At 36.3% G+C, this 13923-nt stretch overlaps 1 protein-coding gene across 2 annotated transcripts in view; it reads left to right on the top strand.

The window, feature by feature from the left end:
* Positions 1–217: 217 nt before the first annotated feature.
* Atf-2 (Activating transcription factor-2) overlaps positions 218–13923 on the top strand; it is a 28733-nt gene continuing 15027 nt past the window's right edge. For both annotated transcript variants that reach the window (XM_071588545.1, XM_071588555.1), the window contains exons 1-5: positions 218–333; positions 428–521; positions 4778–4926; positions 6281–6582; positions 13227–13521. In XM_071588545.1, the coding sequence (XP_071444646.1) occupies positions 283–333; positions 428–521; positions 4778–4926; positions 6281–6582; positions 13227–13521 (891 nt within the window). In that variant the 5' untranslated portion in view covers positions 218–282. The remainder of the gene's footprint in view (positions 334–427; positions 522–4777; positions 4927–6280; positions 6583–13226; positions 13522–13923) is intronic.

The following is a 13923-nucleotide window of genomic DNA, read 5'->3' as shown; positions in this document are numbered from 1 at the left end:
CTGCCACCTCAATGACATTTGTGGTCACGATGGTTATCTCTCGTACAATAAGGAATGTTTGTCTATAAATTACTACTATTTTCTGCTCCATATTCACATTAATTTGTGGCACATTTGTAGCTAGTGTATTTTAAATTCTATTTACAGAATTCTTATTCGACCTTGTTCGCAAGACTTGTTTGCGCATCATTTTTCATTTGTTTTTCACTTACAAGTTCTTGAATAGACGAGTGGAGGTGATGGATTTCCTTCCTAATTTTTGATAAAGTGTATGTTTACGGTATGGGAGAAAATATTAAACCTTTTGCCTGTTCAGCCCACGGTTGTGGAATGGTATGAATTTTCTTGTAAAATATCACAGTGATAATATTCTATACAATTAATTATTATGATTAAAAATACTTAATTATTTTTCATGGATTTCAAGACGTTTACCAACGAAGACCATTTGACAGTTCATAAGAAAAAACATGACATGTCCCTCAATTTAGGCAGTGGACAAAAAACGAACGTCTTTGTAGGTGAGTTGTCGCTAGTGACGAAAAAACGGTTGGGTAAATTTTGGTAAATGCAACCATAATATCACAACATCATTGAAAAACTGGTGTAACATATATCCTCACCGTTCGAAAAATGTCTGAGTACTTAGTTGACATTCTTGATAAGGCGTCCTGATTAGTTTGGAATTCCACCCTGTAACGATAACAAAGCCAAAGTCTATAGACCTAATGGGAAAAAATGCATTTTAATGGGCTAGAATAAATAAGAGCCTTACCTTTCTTCATGAAAGTTTTAATTCTTTACTCCAAATCAACCAAACACTATGACTCGTTTATTGTCAGTCTGTTACCCATACTACTCCTGTGAGAGTATCCATGTATTGAAATTGTTATTCTGGAGTTAATACTACCTTATTTAAATTTTTGCGACTTTTATGTTAATGTCATTACATATTTCCTTATGCTAAGTCTTTCGGTGGTGGGACCTTATTTGGCTACTAAATATTTAAAAAAATGACTAAGATACTTCTTTTGAATGACCTGAAAAATTTGTTACTTATCTAGATTTAGTAATTTTTCATACAGTCGAATTTGTTGTATTTAAAATTAATTTTTGATGTTATTGCTCCATTATTAACTTTTCTTGTAGGTATGCGCACAGTATAGATGTGGTAAGGTATTAAAATGCTCTCTTTAGATTCAAAGATCAGAATAGCGATATACTCAAACCCTGTAATTTATTCTTCCTCTAAACCCGCACATTGTGTTATGAACCGTAATTTTGGCCAGTGAAGTTGTATTTGTAACTCACCTTGATATATATGACTCCTGCTGTTTCCAACACACTGGGCTTGTATGGTTTTTGTATTATTTATTGCATCTTTCTTATGTATTGTGTCCCTATTAACTTGAATTAATGCTTCTCCATTTCTTTCTGTTCATGGCCAGAGCGAAATATTCATAATTTTAAAGTTTAAGGAAACTTTTTTGAATGAAAATGAATTATTATGGTTGTTAGATAATTGGTTGAAAATAAGTGACGTGTTCAGTGTGATGTGGTGGAAGAACAGTAATCAGTTTATTCTTGTTCCAGCGGCATTGTTTTAAATGAGAACACTGCCTCGATATTCTTCTCTTATAGTGTAGTACATAATGCACATTTCAGTACCTAGGGATAGTCATTTGGTTAATTTCTGTTTCAATTCATTGTGTGATTACATGTATACTAACTGGGGAAAACGGATTAAGGGGATATTTGAGTGTGTTTAGGATTAGATTAACTGTGGGCCTGGCTCCCATAATCAATCTAACCCTGCATCTCTAATATTTTGGTACTCTAAATTTAATTTTTCTAGCTGCAAAGGATTCAAGACAAATAAATCTAGTTAGCTGTAAAAATTCTCTATACATCTTAACAGTACCTATGCATTTTATTAATTTTTTCGAATAAGATTTCAGCATTATGCTTAGTTGTAGTTTTGATTTTACCAAATGAAAAAAATTATGAAATCATTTGCAAAAGAAAACCTCAAGTTATTCTTCACTGATGACATGAATGCTTTTATCTACTAAGAGTAACTAAACTTGAATTTTTTCACCCCACTATTTCACCTCAAGATTGAAGGTTCAGTTACATTGTTGAAATAATTCATTATCCTTTAGAAATTTATATATTTTTTAAGCACTGCTTTAACATGAGTTTGTAAAGGATGATCATATTCTGTGATTATTCAAAGCAGATCATGTAATTTTCTAGTGCTTTGAAGATTTACTAGCATGTTCTTTAAACCCAACTCTTACTTCTCAGAAAGCAAATAGTATTTACTAGGTGCTTATGTGGCACTGTTTCTTTGTACCTTTTGCTATAGATTTGCCTTTGATTTGAACATCCTACTGTCTGCTCTAATTTTACTTAATTACACTTAGGACCATAAATATTGATGCCTGATAGTCCTGCCAAAGATTTTGATGGGTACCCTAAACGCAAAAATCACCATTTCGTCCAACTCATATTTGTCTTTTATTTATGGCAAATGCAGTAAAAGTTAGTAGTAAAACAGCTACCTTGCACTGAAAGTTAGGACTAACTCTGGCTGAGAGATTGGTTGATAGTTGAGACCAACAGTATTATGTACTTCCCATTACACGGTTAAATCTTTTGACTAAAGGAAGCATTTAGCTTGTTAGTGTTTATCTAACTTAGGAACCCGAAATGGTAACATTGTAGTGTAGCAAGCTATAATTATTTTGTTTATTCCTCTTATAGTTTTTCATAATAAAATTTTTAAACTCATGTTTTGAGATTTTTGAAATACCAGAAAAAATCATGTGGGAATCTGTTGGTGGCGCAGGAAAAGGTATAGTACTCCCACTATTTTGTGTGTGCTCTTTTCACATGCCCAACTGCCCCTTAGTAGCGAAACAATCTTCAAATTAAAGACTGAGGTTGGGTTTGATTTTTTTGGTAAAAATTCTCCAGTTACAGTTGATTCATTATTGAAGACTTGGACCCTGTGAAAGTAAGTTCATTCTATTGATAAATATAAAGTTGTTGATTTTGCCCCTTTTTGGAATTAAGGCACCATCTGAATATTGAACTGATGATTGGGTTATTTTCAAAGTTCAAAGAGAATGATCAGTTAGTACCTATGAGTTATGTGATGTTGACCATGTCTTACTTTCACTATATTTGGCATGCAAGCTTGCCCTTACATTTTCATTTTGCTTAAATGACAACTAGGGAACCATGGGAGCACATTTTCCTTTGGATTCTCACATTAATGAGTATTTTCCAATATCTCAATGCCCAAATGATCTTTGGCTGAATAAACATTATAATATAACAACGTAGATGTGATTATCTTATTTAATTTGGGGGGAATGTGCATATATTTGAACTTTACTTACCTTTCATGTACAGGCCATGTTTTCAGACTACTTGCAAAGAGGTTTGGTTTTGAAAATGGTAGAAAAGAGATTTGCAAATCAGTTGGAAAGCAGTAGTTAGGATTTAATATTGTTGGAAAATTTTTATTTGCCTCCATAAAAACTGGTTCTCCTAGTTGTATAAATTGTAATTAAGTGGTCACCAAAAATTTTACCTTACCATGCAGTGATCTCATCTACATTTTAATGCCTCAACTCGAAAACTTTTTATACGAGGGTCATCCGGAAAGTAGTACCCGTTCGTGCCGCATGAAGTGCTGACGACGCGAGTAGCCGCTGGACGAGGTCAGATAGCTTCAGTGGCTTGTCTGCCTTCTCTGAGCCAAGTTGCGTGACGCTAGCATTGCCTGTGTTGTTTCTGTGATTGTTTACAATGTTTAAAAAAATTGAGAACGCCGCCAGTTGTGAAGTGAGGGCAGTGATTAAATTCCTCAATGCAAGAAACGTTCGCCCATGTGATATTCATCGCCAATTAAAGGAGGTGTATGGAGACAATGTAATGGACGAGTCGTCTGTTCGGCGGTGGTGTCGCAACTTCAACATGGGGAGGGGGAACACACACGACGATGAGCGTTCGGGGAGACCGTCTGTCATTACAGACCAACTGGTGAGCTCAGTTGACGAATTCGTGAGGAACGATCGGCGCGTCACAATTGATGACATCTGTGAGCATTTTCCCAATGTTTCTCGAACAATTGTTCATGAAATTGTTAAACACCATCTGCATTATGCAAAAATTTGTGCAAGATGGGTCCCTCGCGTATCTCAATGAGCTGGCGGCGAAGGACTATGCAGCAGGAATACAGAAACTTGTCACACGTTATGACAAATGCCTTAATTTGCTTGGAGATTATGTTGAGAAGTAGTTTAAAGTATCCTCTTTCAAATAAAATTTTTTATGTTTGTTAATATTTACTTTTGTGTCTTTATTTCACGAACGGGTACTACTTTCCGGATGACCCTCGTATATTGAGGTAAAAAGTATCCTACTTGAATTTTGGTCATTTAAACTAGTTACATAAGTATAAATCTAGTCCTTTCAATGAGATTATTCTATTGGTATGCTTACCAGTTTTAAGTTAAAAAATGCTTGCAAGTTGCCAGCCAGTTATGAGACTACTTTTTAAATGAATAAGTGATTGTTGTGGGGCATAGCAAAACTAGATATTTCAAGCAAAAGCAAATTAATTTTATTTTCAAGAGGAAATTCATAGTAATTTGAAATTAGTTGCAAAAGAGTAAAGTTTTAACTTGGTTAATTATTTCCTTAGAATAACATAATGTCAATAGATGATGATTAGAGTGTTTTCTTTATTGTTGCTCTCTTTCAGCTGATCAAACCCCTACTCCTACACGGTTTATTAGAAATTGTGAAGAAGTTGGGCTCTTTCAAGACCTGCAGAATGTTAACCCATTTGAGGAACAATTTCGCAAGGCTGCAGAAGCTGCTACATCAGGTGCAGCAATGGCAATACGTGAGGTACATATTTATTATGCTACTGATAAGGCCTATTCAGGGTAGTAAGAACTGTTGATAAACTGATATTCAAGACTCTTGAGATGATTCCAGTCCAATGTTGATATATCTGAGTGCATATTACTGTTTAAACGACTAGGAGAGATTCAGGCTGTAACAATGAAACGTGAGAAATTCAGGGAATAATATTAGGATATAAACGAAAGTGGTCTTCAGTTTGTTTGAAGGCAGCACACTGCAAATTTTATTTCATTGAACATGTACAAAGAAATCAATCGAAGTTTGGATATTATGGGTGAATTGGTGTTGCACTGAGAGTGTCAACTACCATATGATCTAATTTGATATACAGGTTCCGTACAATAATTATCGGAGCTGCTTCCAAAAACCAAAATTTATTGCAGTTATCATTACAGTTTCTTAATAATCTTCAAAATACATTCTTCCTGCATCGATACACTTAGTTTGGCGCATCTGCCACTCGTCAGAACCCCGCTGGAAGTCGGCACCAGCTTTGCACACACTTTCCTCATCGCAAGATCCTCTGTTACAATGGTGTGGACGGTTCTGACTGAAAGGCCAGTCTCCTCGCCGCTAAGGGCAATGGTTAAACACTTGTCAGAGACCAAACATTTTTCACTTTGGCCCCCTGAGCATCAGTTTGAGCAGTCGTTGGCATCCGACAAGGTGCTCGTCTTCGACGAGCTCCCGCCCTTCCTTAAACGTTTTGTGCCACTGAAAAACTCTTGTGCAGCTTAAGGCATCATCCCCATAAGCCTGTTTAATGAGTTCATGGGTCTCCGACGAGGATTTCCCGAGTTTTTTCGCAAAACTTCACAGCATATTGTTGCTCGACAGTGTGCTCCATGCTGGCACGATGACACCACAAACAATCACGCGTCACAAAAATCCATCTCCTGTCTCAACGCATGCCCGGAGGCGACTGAACTATAGTGTGCCTGAGTGGTGAGGGACCCCTCTATCAAGTCGACCGGTCAGACTCCAATCCACCGCTCTGTTGAGGCTACAGCGAACCAGTCACGATACTTATTGTACGGACCCTGTATGTACACATGCTGTGCACTCACAGGAGTATTATTCTTGAAAAAATTTTCCTCTGCTTTGAACATTGTGATGTTTTGTAAAACTTGGTATTTCATTGTACGTAGCCTCTCTTTTTTCCTGTAACTCCCACAGAGCAAGCAAGTATAAACTTTGATTAGCATCAAACTAAAAAGAACTACTGATGATACATTTTACAAGTAAAATTTGGGTTTGACTTGAAATCTCGTTCTTTATTTTTAAAATCTTGGAATCTTAATGAATATATATATATATATATATTATTTTGATTCAGATGGACCCACTTGCCGGACCGCAACCTGATGATATGTTGCATACACCTCATATCTTCCCTTTAATTGAGAGTGTGCCATGCAGTAATGGCACAGAACCTGGAAGTGGGCAAGCAAACACTAAGTCTATAACCAAGGGTCCTGAAGAACATATGCCAAATGGCTCTCATGGAAACAAATCTGGTGCTGATAAAGTACTTACGGTTGATTTAGATGATGGTGATGATGTTGTTGTGCTGGATCATCTGAAGAAAGCTCCTGAAGGTGATGGAAAAGTGTTAGAAAATGTACACATGAAAGAAAAGTAAGTTTCCAAGTCTCCTACAGTTTGCAAGTAAAGCATGGAAAGGAGTGATAATCTCACAAAATATCAGTGTATAAGTCCTATCCCTAGCTTATCACATACAGTGAACTCTCAATTATCCATGCTAATGGATGCATGATAAAACATGGATAATTGGAAAACATGGGATACCAAAATATACCAAAAATATGGTGGTTATATAAATGGAAATATACAGAAACCCTTTTTTTCATCCATGTGATTTATTCAATTTTTTTTAGAAATGGAACACACCTTGTTTCCATTTTTCGGCCATTTTTATTAGGGTGGAAATATATATTTACAAGGACACGGAATTATCATTAAGTAAATATTATAGGATATTTTCTTCAGAAAGATAAACGAACCATGTAGCCAGGAAAAAACAAATAACTGGTAAATGATGAATTTTAACAAAGTATTGCTGATATGGATTCATATTCATCTTGTGTAAAAGGCTACTCGGGTCTTCCACTGGATCAGTTCCTCTATTGATGATGCCAACGTTTTGGAAAACAAGTCCTTTCTCATCCTCTGGACTGATGATGTCGAGACTGTGAATGTATGGTTAATTAATTGATGGGCAGGCTATCAGGCACCCTCTGATTGGTTGGTGGATTCCCACCTTTTCTTGATGACTTGATTTTCCTCAGTGTGAGTTTCCACATGTTACTAAGGGAGTAACCTGTCCTGATTGAAAAGTTTTTCTTCCAGCCGGATCTCGATGGATTCCTTTGTTAATCTTTCCCAAAATTTATCGGTATAAGATTTTAACTTCGTCCCATAGTATGGTATGAAGTCATTGGCTGGAGCACTTGGCCACTGTGGAGTTTTCTGGTTGGCAGGCCTGTAGTGTCTGCGATACTCTTTGATGCTAGTTGTGATCGTTCTTCAGGTTTCACCCTCATCTACATTCACAGAGTATCTGGTAGACACCTGGAGTCACAGGGCTGCAGGGGTCTTCGACCTTTATCATTTGGTCTTTGATTTGACTTTAGAGCCTGAAGAAGGTTTTGATGGCCTATTTCTTGGGGATCCTGGAGATTTTTCAGAAATGGTAGAGATGTAGGGTAGTCCAGCTTTCGCTACGTTCAGGCTACTTCTCTTTCCTGGCGGCAGTTCGGGACCTAAAGGTCCGCATGAGGAAAGTAATTTCTCCTTCACTATTACCATAATGGCGGAAGGTTTTTTCAGGTGTTGGATCTCCTTGGGAAGGCTCTCGGGTTTGGCTACGGTCCTGATTCGATGAAGTAGGGTGGACAAAACAGCCCTTTCTTGAGAGGGATGGTGATGGTTGTGGCCATTCAGGCACAGATTGGTGTTGGTAGGCTTACGGTAGACACCAAGTGTGCCCTCCTTCTTCCAGTAGACCAGTATGTCTTGGAAAGGTATCTTGTTGTCCTTCTCTGTCTCCATGGTGAACTTAATGTTTTCTTGCTGGTTGTTCATATGCTTCAGGAACTCCTGAAGGTTTTCCTGTCCATGTGGTCAGTCAATGAACGTGTTGTCAACATAACAGAAAAAGCATTTAGGTATTAAGAGTGCTGTGGCCAATGCTTTGTCTTTAAAGGATTCCATGAAGAAACTCGCTGTCCCTGGTGATAGTGAAGATCCCATGGCCACTCCATCCGCTGGTTCATAGAAGCAGTTGTTAAACCTGAAATAGGTGGTTGTCAAAGCGTGATGAAAAAGATTCTTCGTGTAGCCATTGAATTTACCCTTTAAAAGCCTCATTGTATCAGTGGGTAGAACCCAGGTAAAAAGTGACGTGACATCGAAACTGACCAATATGTCGATGTTCTCCAGTCCTCCTGTCTCCAGCCCTCAATGATCTTCACAAATTCAGTTGTGTTCTTAATATGGTGCTCATAATGGCCGACATGCTTCAATAGGATACCCATCAGAAACTTGGCCAATTGGTATCGTATTATACTGATTAAAATAATGCAGTTTAGATTGTTAATGAATAATTTGTAGCAGTGAAGCAATGTATTTGCTCACATTAATAATAACTATTGAATATCAGGGCTAATGAATATGAGGCAAATGGTGATGGGAAAGTTTGGATTGTACAAAAATGTTTGAGTTAACACAGTAAACATTATTGATCACTTCTGATTTTGTGAAATGAAAACTTATAAGAAAGTGAATGGAGGTCAACTTGTGTATTTTTCAAAAATATATGAGTTGCAAATCATTTAATGAACTTTATGATTGTAATTTTATTAAAATTTCTAGTCCCGGGAAGAGATAGATAGTGTGGATTATCTGCAAAATGGGTAATCAGCACACGGATGATCGGGAGTTTACTGTATATTAGTTTTATAAGACTCATGGCATTGATGCTGTGAATGTTAGTCAGTTGTTTTCGATTTTATCCTACTGCAATATTTAACTCGGAATATTTAACTGTCCATAATATTACTTCAAAATTTCTAGCATTTAGATTCCAGGTGAAATTTGCTGATAATGTATAGCCCAAATTCATTCCATGTATGTGATTAGTTAATGATACCACCCAAGAGGTTCTTCACTGTTTAGATATTAAAGTAGCTGCAGTATGCCCATCTGAAATATGCTGCTTATGAAATAATTGGTTAAGTAAGAAAAAAATGTTTGTAAATGAGGATATTTGGAGGTGTAAAGACAAGGGATGGGTCAAGTCCAAAATTTGATTGAAGTCAAATCCTGGATCCCAATTCTATCTTGGATCGAATCTCATCTAAATCCTATTTTGTTCATTAGAATAACAAATTCTCACTCTCCTTTCCTTTGGTGTTTGATTTGAAACCAGATTCAGTTGCATGGTAATGTGTTAAATCCATTAGTTTTTTCATCTTCCTCAAGTAAAAATGTACATTCTAAGTAATTAAATTATTGAAATGGATTGTGACTCAAATAAAAACCTCTTCTTGCGAATGCAAAGTACCGTATTTTCCCATCAATAGCGCACGCTTTATGTATAATGCGCATCTAGAACTTAATAGTTATCATGAACTTGTATAGATACCGCTCACCCTTTTTCTCATGGATTTTTGAGATGAAATAACTGTAACAGTAGCAGATCTGTATAAAATAGAATGCAATTAGAAATGGCATGCTTCCAGGCCAATTTATTTTTGCAAGACTATTCTTTAAGTTATCATGTACATAGGTTATTCCTCAGACGTGTTTTGGCTTGTCTTCGATTTTTGCCCATTCCAAAAAATTGAATCAAAGAATCTGTTTCAAATTTTCTGTGACAAACGAAATTAAGTGCGCGGATGCATTCCAAATGTTGACTGTAGCATATGGAGAAGCTTCCCCTAGGAGTGCCCCTAGTGATTGACATTTGAGCTACTTAATCTTTGTCTACTAGGGAAAGATTCATGCTTTGAAATGAATACATTGGAGTTAACTCTGTAATATATACATATATTACCCTGCTGGACATTGGAAAGATGAGGCAAAAAATGAGTATTTCCATTTGAGGGCAAAAAGAAAATTTGGGGACTAGTTAATTCTTGTGATGGAACCCATATTGATCCGCTGAAATATATAAGATTGCTAGCCTCCACACTGACTACAATAGTGAAAAATAATGGTTTGATTCTTAAACATGGAAACCAGTGGAGACATGAGTGTCTAAAATGAGAAAATATGTCAAGAATTCCAAGTATGAAAAATTATTAGGATTGCTGAAAGAGTTGATTTTAAGTGCTTGATTATCCAAATAACCCTGTGAATGATGTCATCGTAAGAGGAAAAGCATTGTACATGACCACAAGATTGAGATTCGAAGACTTCACTGCGTTGATGGTTGGTTGGAGACATTGAAATGTAGACACAATCTTGTATACAAGGCTGTGTGTGATGAAAGCAAAAGTGTTGGTTTTGAGACTGCAACTCTTTGGGAGGTGTCAGAATTGAATGAACTTCTTGAAGGCTATAGCCCAAAAGATGTTTTCAATGCAGGTGAGAAGGGGGCAGGATTACTATTTTATTTATCACAAATGCAGATGGAAGTGAGAAGCTTCAGCCACTAGTGGTTGTTAAATCAAAAAGTCTAGGTGCTTCAAACATGAGAGAACATGGGCCGCTTGACACCCAGCAAATTCCAAAGCATGTATCACCTTAGAAAAATTGCAAGCTCAGGATCAGCTTTATCCTCTGTATGCTAAAATAGAGTCTAAAAACAGGAAAATTCAGTCGTTCGTTGATTAGGGTCCAGCCCATCCACCGAATGTACACTTGAGTATTGTATAGTTACATTTTTTTCTGCCAACTGTACAGGGTACGGCAAATCTGGACAAATGAAACTTTTGTTTAAAAGCAAATGTATTAAAAAAATACAAATGAAAATGAAAATCCTTTTACATACAAGTAGTAGTATCTTTCAAGAGTAACGTTACTCAATGTAGCCCCCTTCAGCTGCAATGACCACCTCGAATCTTGTCCTGAATCGATGACACACACTCTTTAAAACAGCACTGTCCATATTCACGAATGCTGCAATGATAGTGGTGCATATAGATGCGACATTAGGGTGTCTCATCTTGTTTGTAACCCTTTCGACTATGCTGCAAACATAATAGTTGAGGGGGTTCAAGTCCAGGCTATTTGGGGGCCAGAACGCCTTTGGCGAGGACATATCAATGTTATCTGAAAGCCAGTTTTGAACTAAATGACTCGTGTGAGCTGATAAACATCAGAAATTTGAAAACTAAGTGCATGATATCAATAGCCAGATGAAGTTTAAGCAGTTGAAAATATCAGACTTTTTTGTTAGGTAATCATGTAAATCAGTTTCAATGGTTCCTAATAACAAATAAGACTAGAATAACTCAGCCATCCTCATTCTTTCTTAATTTTACGAAATCTTCCTTTAAGAATTCAGAACTTGATATATTATATAATTTGCTTGTAGAGTCTACAGGTACCTGTAAATGGCATTTTCATGAAGTTGTTTGTTTTACCTTCATTAATTTTTCTTGAATTTGTGCAATATGATGAAAATCTAACGTATAATTTTATGTTCTGATAAGTAAGGAAAATATATTTTATAAATTCAAGATGTTTAATGTATTTTTAATATTTCAATTAATCATATATTAATAAATGAGAAGATCTGTAGTTTAGGAATTAATCTTCCTCCTTTTCATTTTATGCCTGTCTCTTATTTTTATCTTTTCTCCTGTATTTAAGCATATAAAAATGAAAATTCTCCTTTTCCTGCGATATGCATTTTCCTGCAATTTAAACTTTTCTGGGATCCCTAAAAAAGTGTTAACAAGGGGAATTAAGGAGATGGATGCTTCAAAAAGAGGGAGGAGAACATCTTCACAAGGTTATGTATTCTCAATGAAGTTGAAAGGCTGCTTCTAATAAGGATAAATGAAAAGCAATTGCAATGTGATACCATTAACAAGAATATCATGTGTGAATAGGGGAAAGTGATTTTTTCCGACCACATTAATAAGATGTCAGGATCATCAACGGCGGAAGAAGTGTTTAAGGGGAGCCGTGTGTGGTTTGAGAAGTTTACAAGAGGAACCGTCATCCACAGCAATTTGAGGCATGGTGAAGCTAGTAGCTCTGAATCAAAGGCAGCAGTGAACTTCATCGGTGACTTCAAAATGCTCGTAGATTCTTAGGGATACCTGCCACAATAGGTTTTTAATCGTGACAAGTCAGATCTCTTTGGGGAGAATATGTCGAAGGGAACCCTTATTTGGGCACATAGCAGTAGAAGAGAATGTATTGCCCAGGCACAAGCAAATGATAGGCTGTCTAATGCTGTATTTTTTGCACAAATGCTAGCAGTGATTTGAAATCTAACCCCTGCTTGTTTACATGGAGGTCAAAAGAAACTGTTGCATTATACCATGCATATGAGATGTCACCCTAATAATGATGCATGCCAGAAATTTATTTAATGATCATTCTGAATTGCATTTTTACAAAATTTTGCAGCATTAGCAGAAACAAATGGCATACCTAAAATCCTGTGTCTACTAATGATATTTTATTTGTATGTAGTGACCTTGTTTTTATGACAAAAGTAATATCCATATTTTGAATTGTATGATATGATGTGAAATGAATGATAAGCTATTATTATTTATAAGAATTAATCATGCTTCCAAGTACAGATATGCATAAAGTGTTTATGCTAGAACATTTCTCTTATCAACTTTGTTCTCTACTGTCATTTATTGCTATTGTCTGAGTTCTTCTACTTCCATGCTTTATTTTTTCACTACCTACCTTTATCTACTATCCAATAATGGGTTTCTTGATTATTAGACGTACCTGTAGGTTTATTTGGTATTAAATTTAGCATGCAGCATACTTGCAGAGGGCAATAATGGCAATCCAGGTGTGTCCCATTGTTAAATGTGGGATAGAACTTGGAGCAACCGTAATGTGACATCACGGATGTTGATTTTTGAAGGTTTGGAAATAAAATATTCCATATGATCTTAAAAGTTGTTACTGACTGAGGATGATGTTATTTTAGGAAGTGTGATTGAATTCTAAGGCAAAGAGATATGGGAGTAGACTATTGCAATATGTATTTACAAAATTTCTCTCAGGCATGGCTAAACCCTTTGAAGCACCACTTATATTTTTCCCTTGCATTCCAGATCCACAGATTCAAAAAGTAAAATTCCAGAAAGCTTGAAGAATGAATCCATTGTGAATGTTCTTTTACGCATGCCAGATGGGCGTTTAGTGCAGTTATCTGGCCTTTCTGTGGATTCTCCTCCTCCTGCTGAAACTACAGTAGGACCTATCCCAGTGGCTATAAATATGCAACCAAGTTTGGCCAGTAACAGTGCAATACCTACAAATAATATTAACCATTCTCCTCTTTCTACTCCAAAACAAGTTGGTGAACCTGCAAATGGCAAACCTCAGGGATTATCATTTGCTAAATTGGTGAGTCTCTGCAGTTCTTTTTTTATGTTATATACAAGTTATGACAATAAAATTGGAAGGCTTACTCTACAAATTATTTATTGCAAAACTTAATATAATAATAATGCATTTCACCCTTTAAACTACTCTCCTGAGATGGAATGCTCTTCTCAATTTGCCTTTTAAAGCTTTTGAAGTACTTAGTACTCCTGTAATTGTTCCTCTGTTACCGCCAGTGACTCTTGATGTTGACCCTCTAATGATCCCCAGAGTCAGAAAACGGTGCCCTATCAATGTTTCTTTAAATTATGGAAAAGTAAAAAAAATCACGGGGGGCCAAATCCAATAAAAAGAGATGTTTCAGGCGTGATATGGTGGAATATCATGATTAATTAAAAATTGGCAATTTTCTCTGAAATAAAT

The sequence above is a fragment of the Hetaerina americana genome, unplaced genomic scaffold (assembly GCF_022747635.1).
Source record: "Hetaerina americana unplaced genomic scaffold, ioHetAmer1.1.p SCAF_1, whole genome shotgun sequence".
NCBI classification, from domain to species: Eukaryota; Metazoa; Arthropoda; class Insecta; order Odonata; family Calopterygidae; genus Hetaerina; species Hetaerina americana.
The sequence above is the reverse complement of the archived record's forward strand: the minus strand, read 5'-3'. Positions and strand labels throughout refer to the sequence as shown.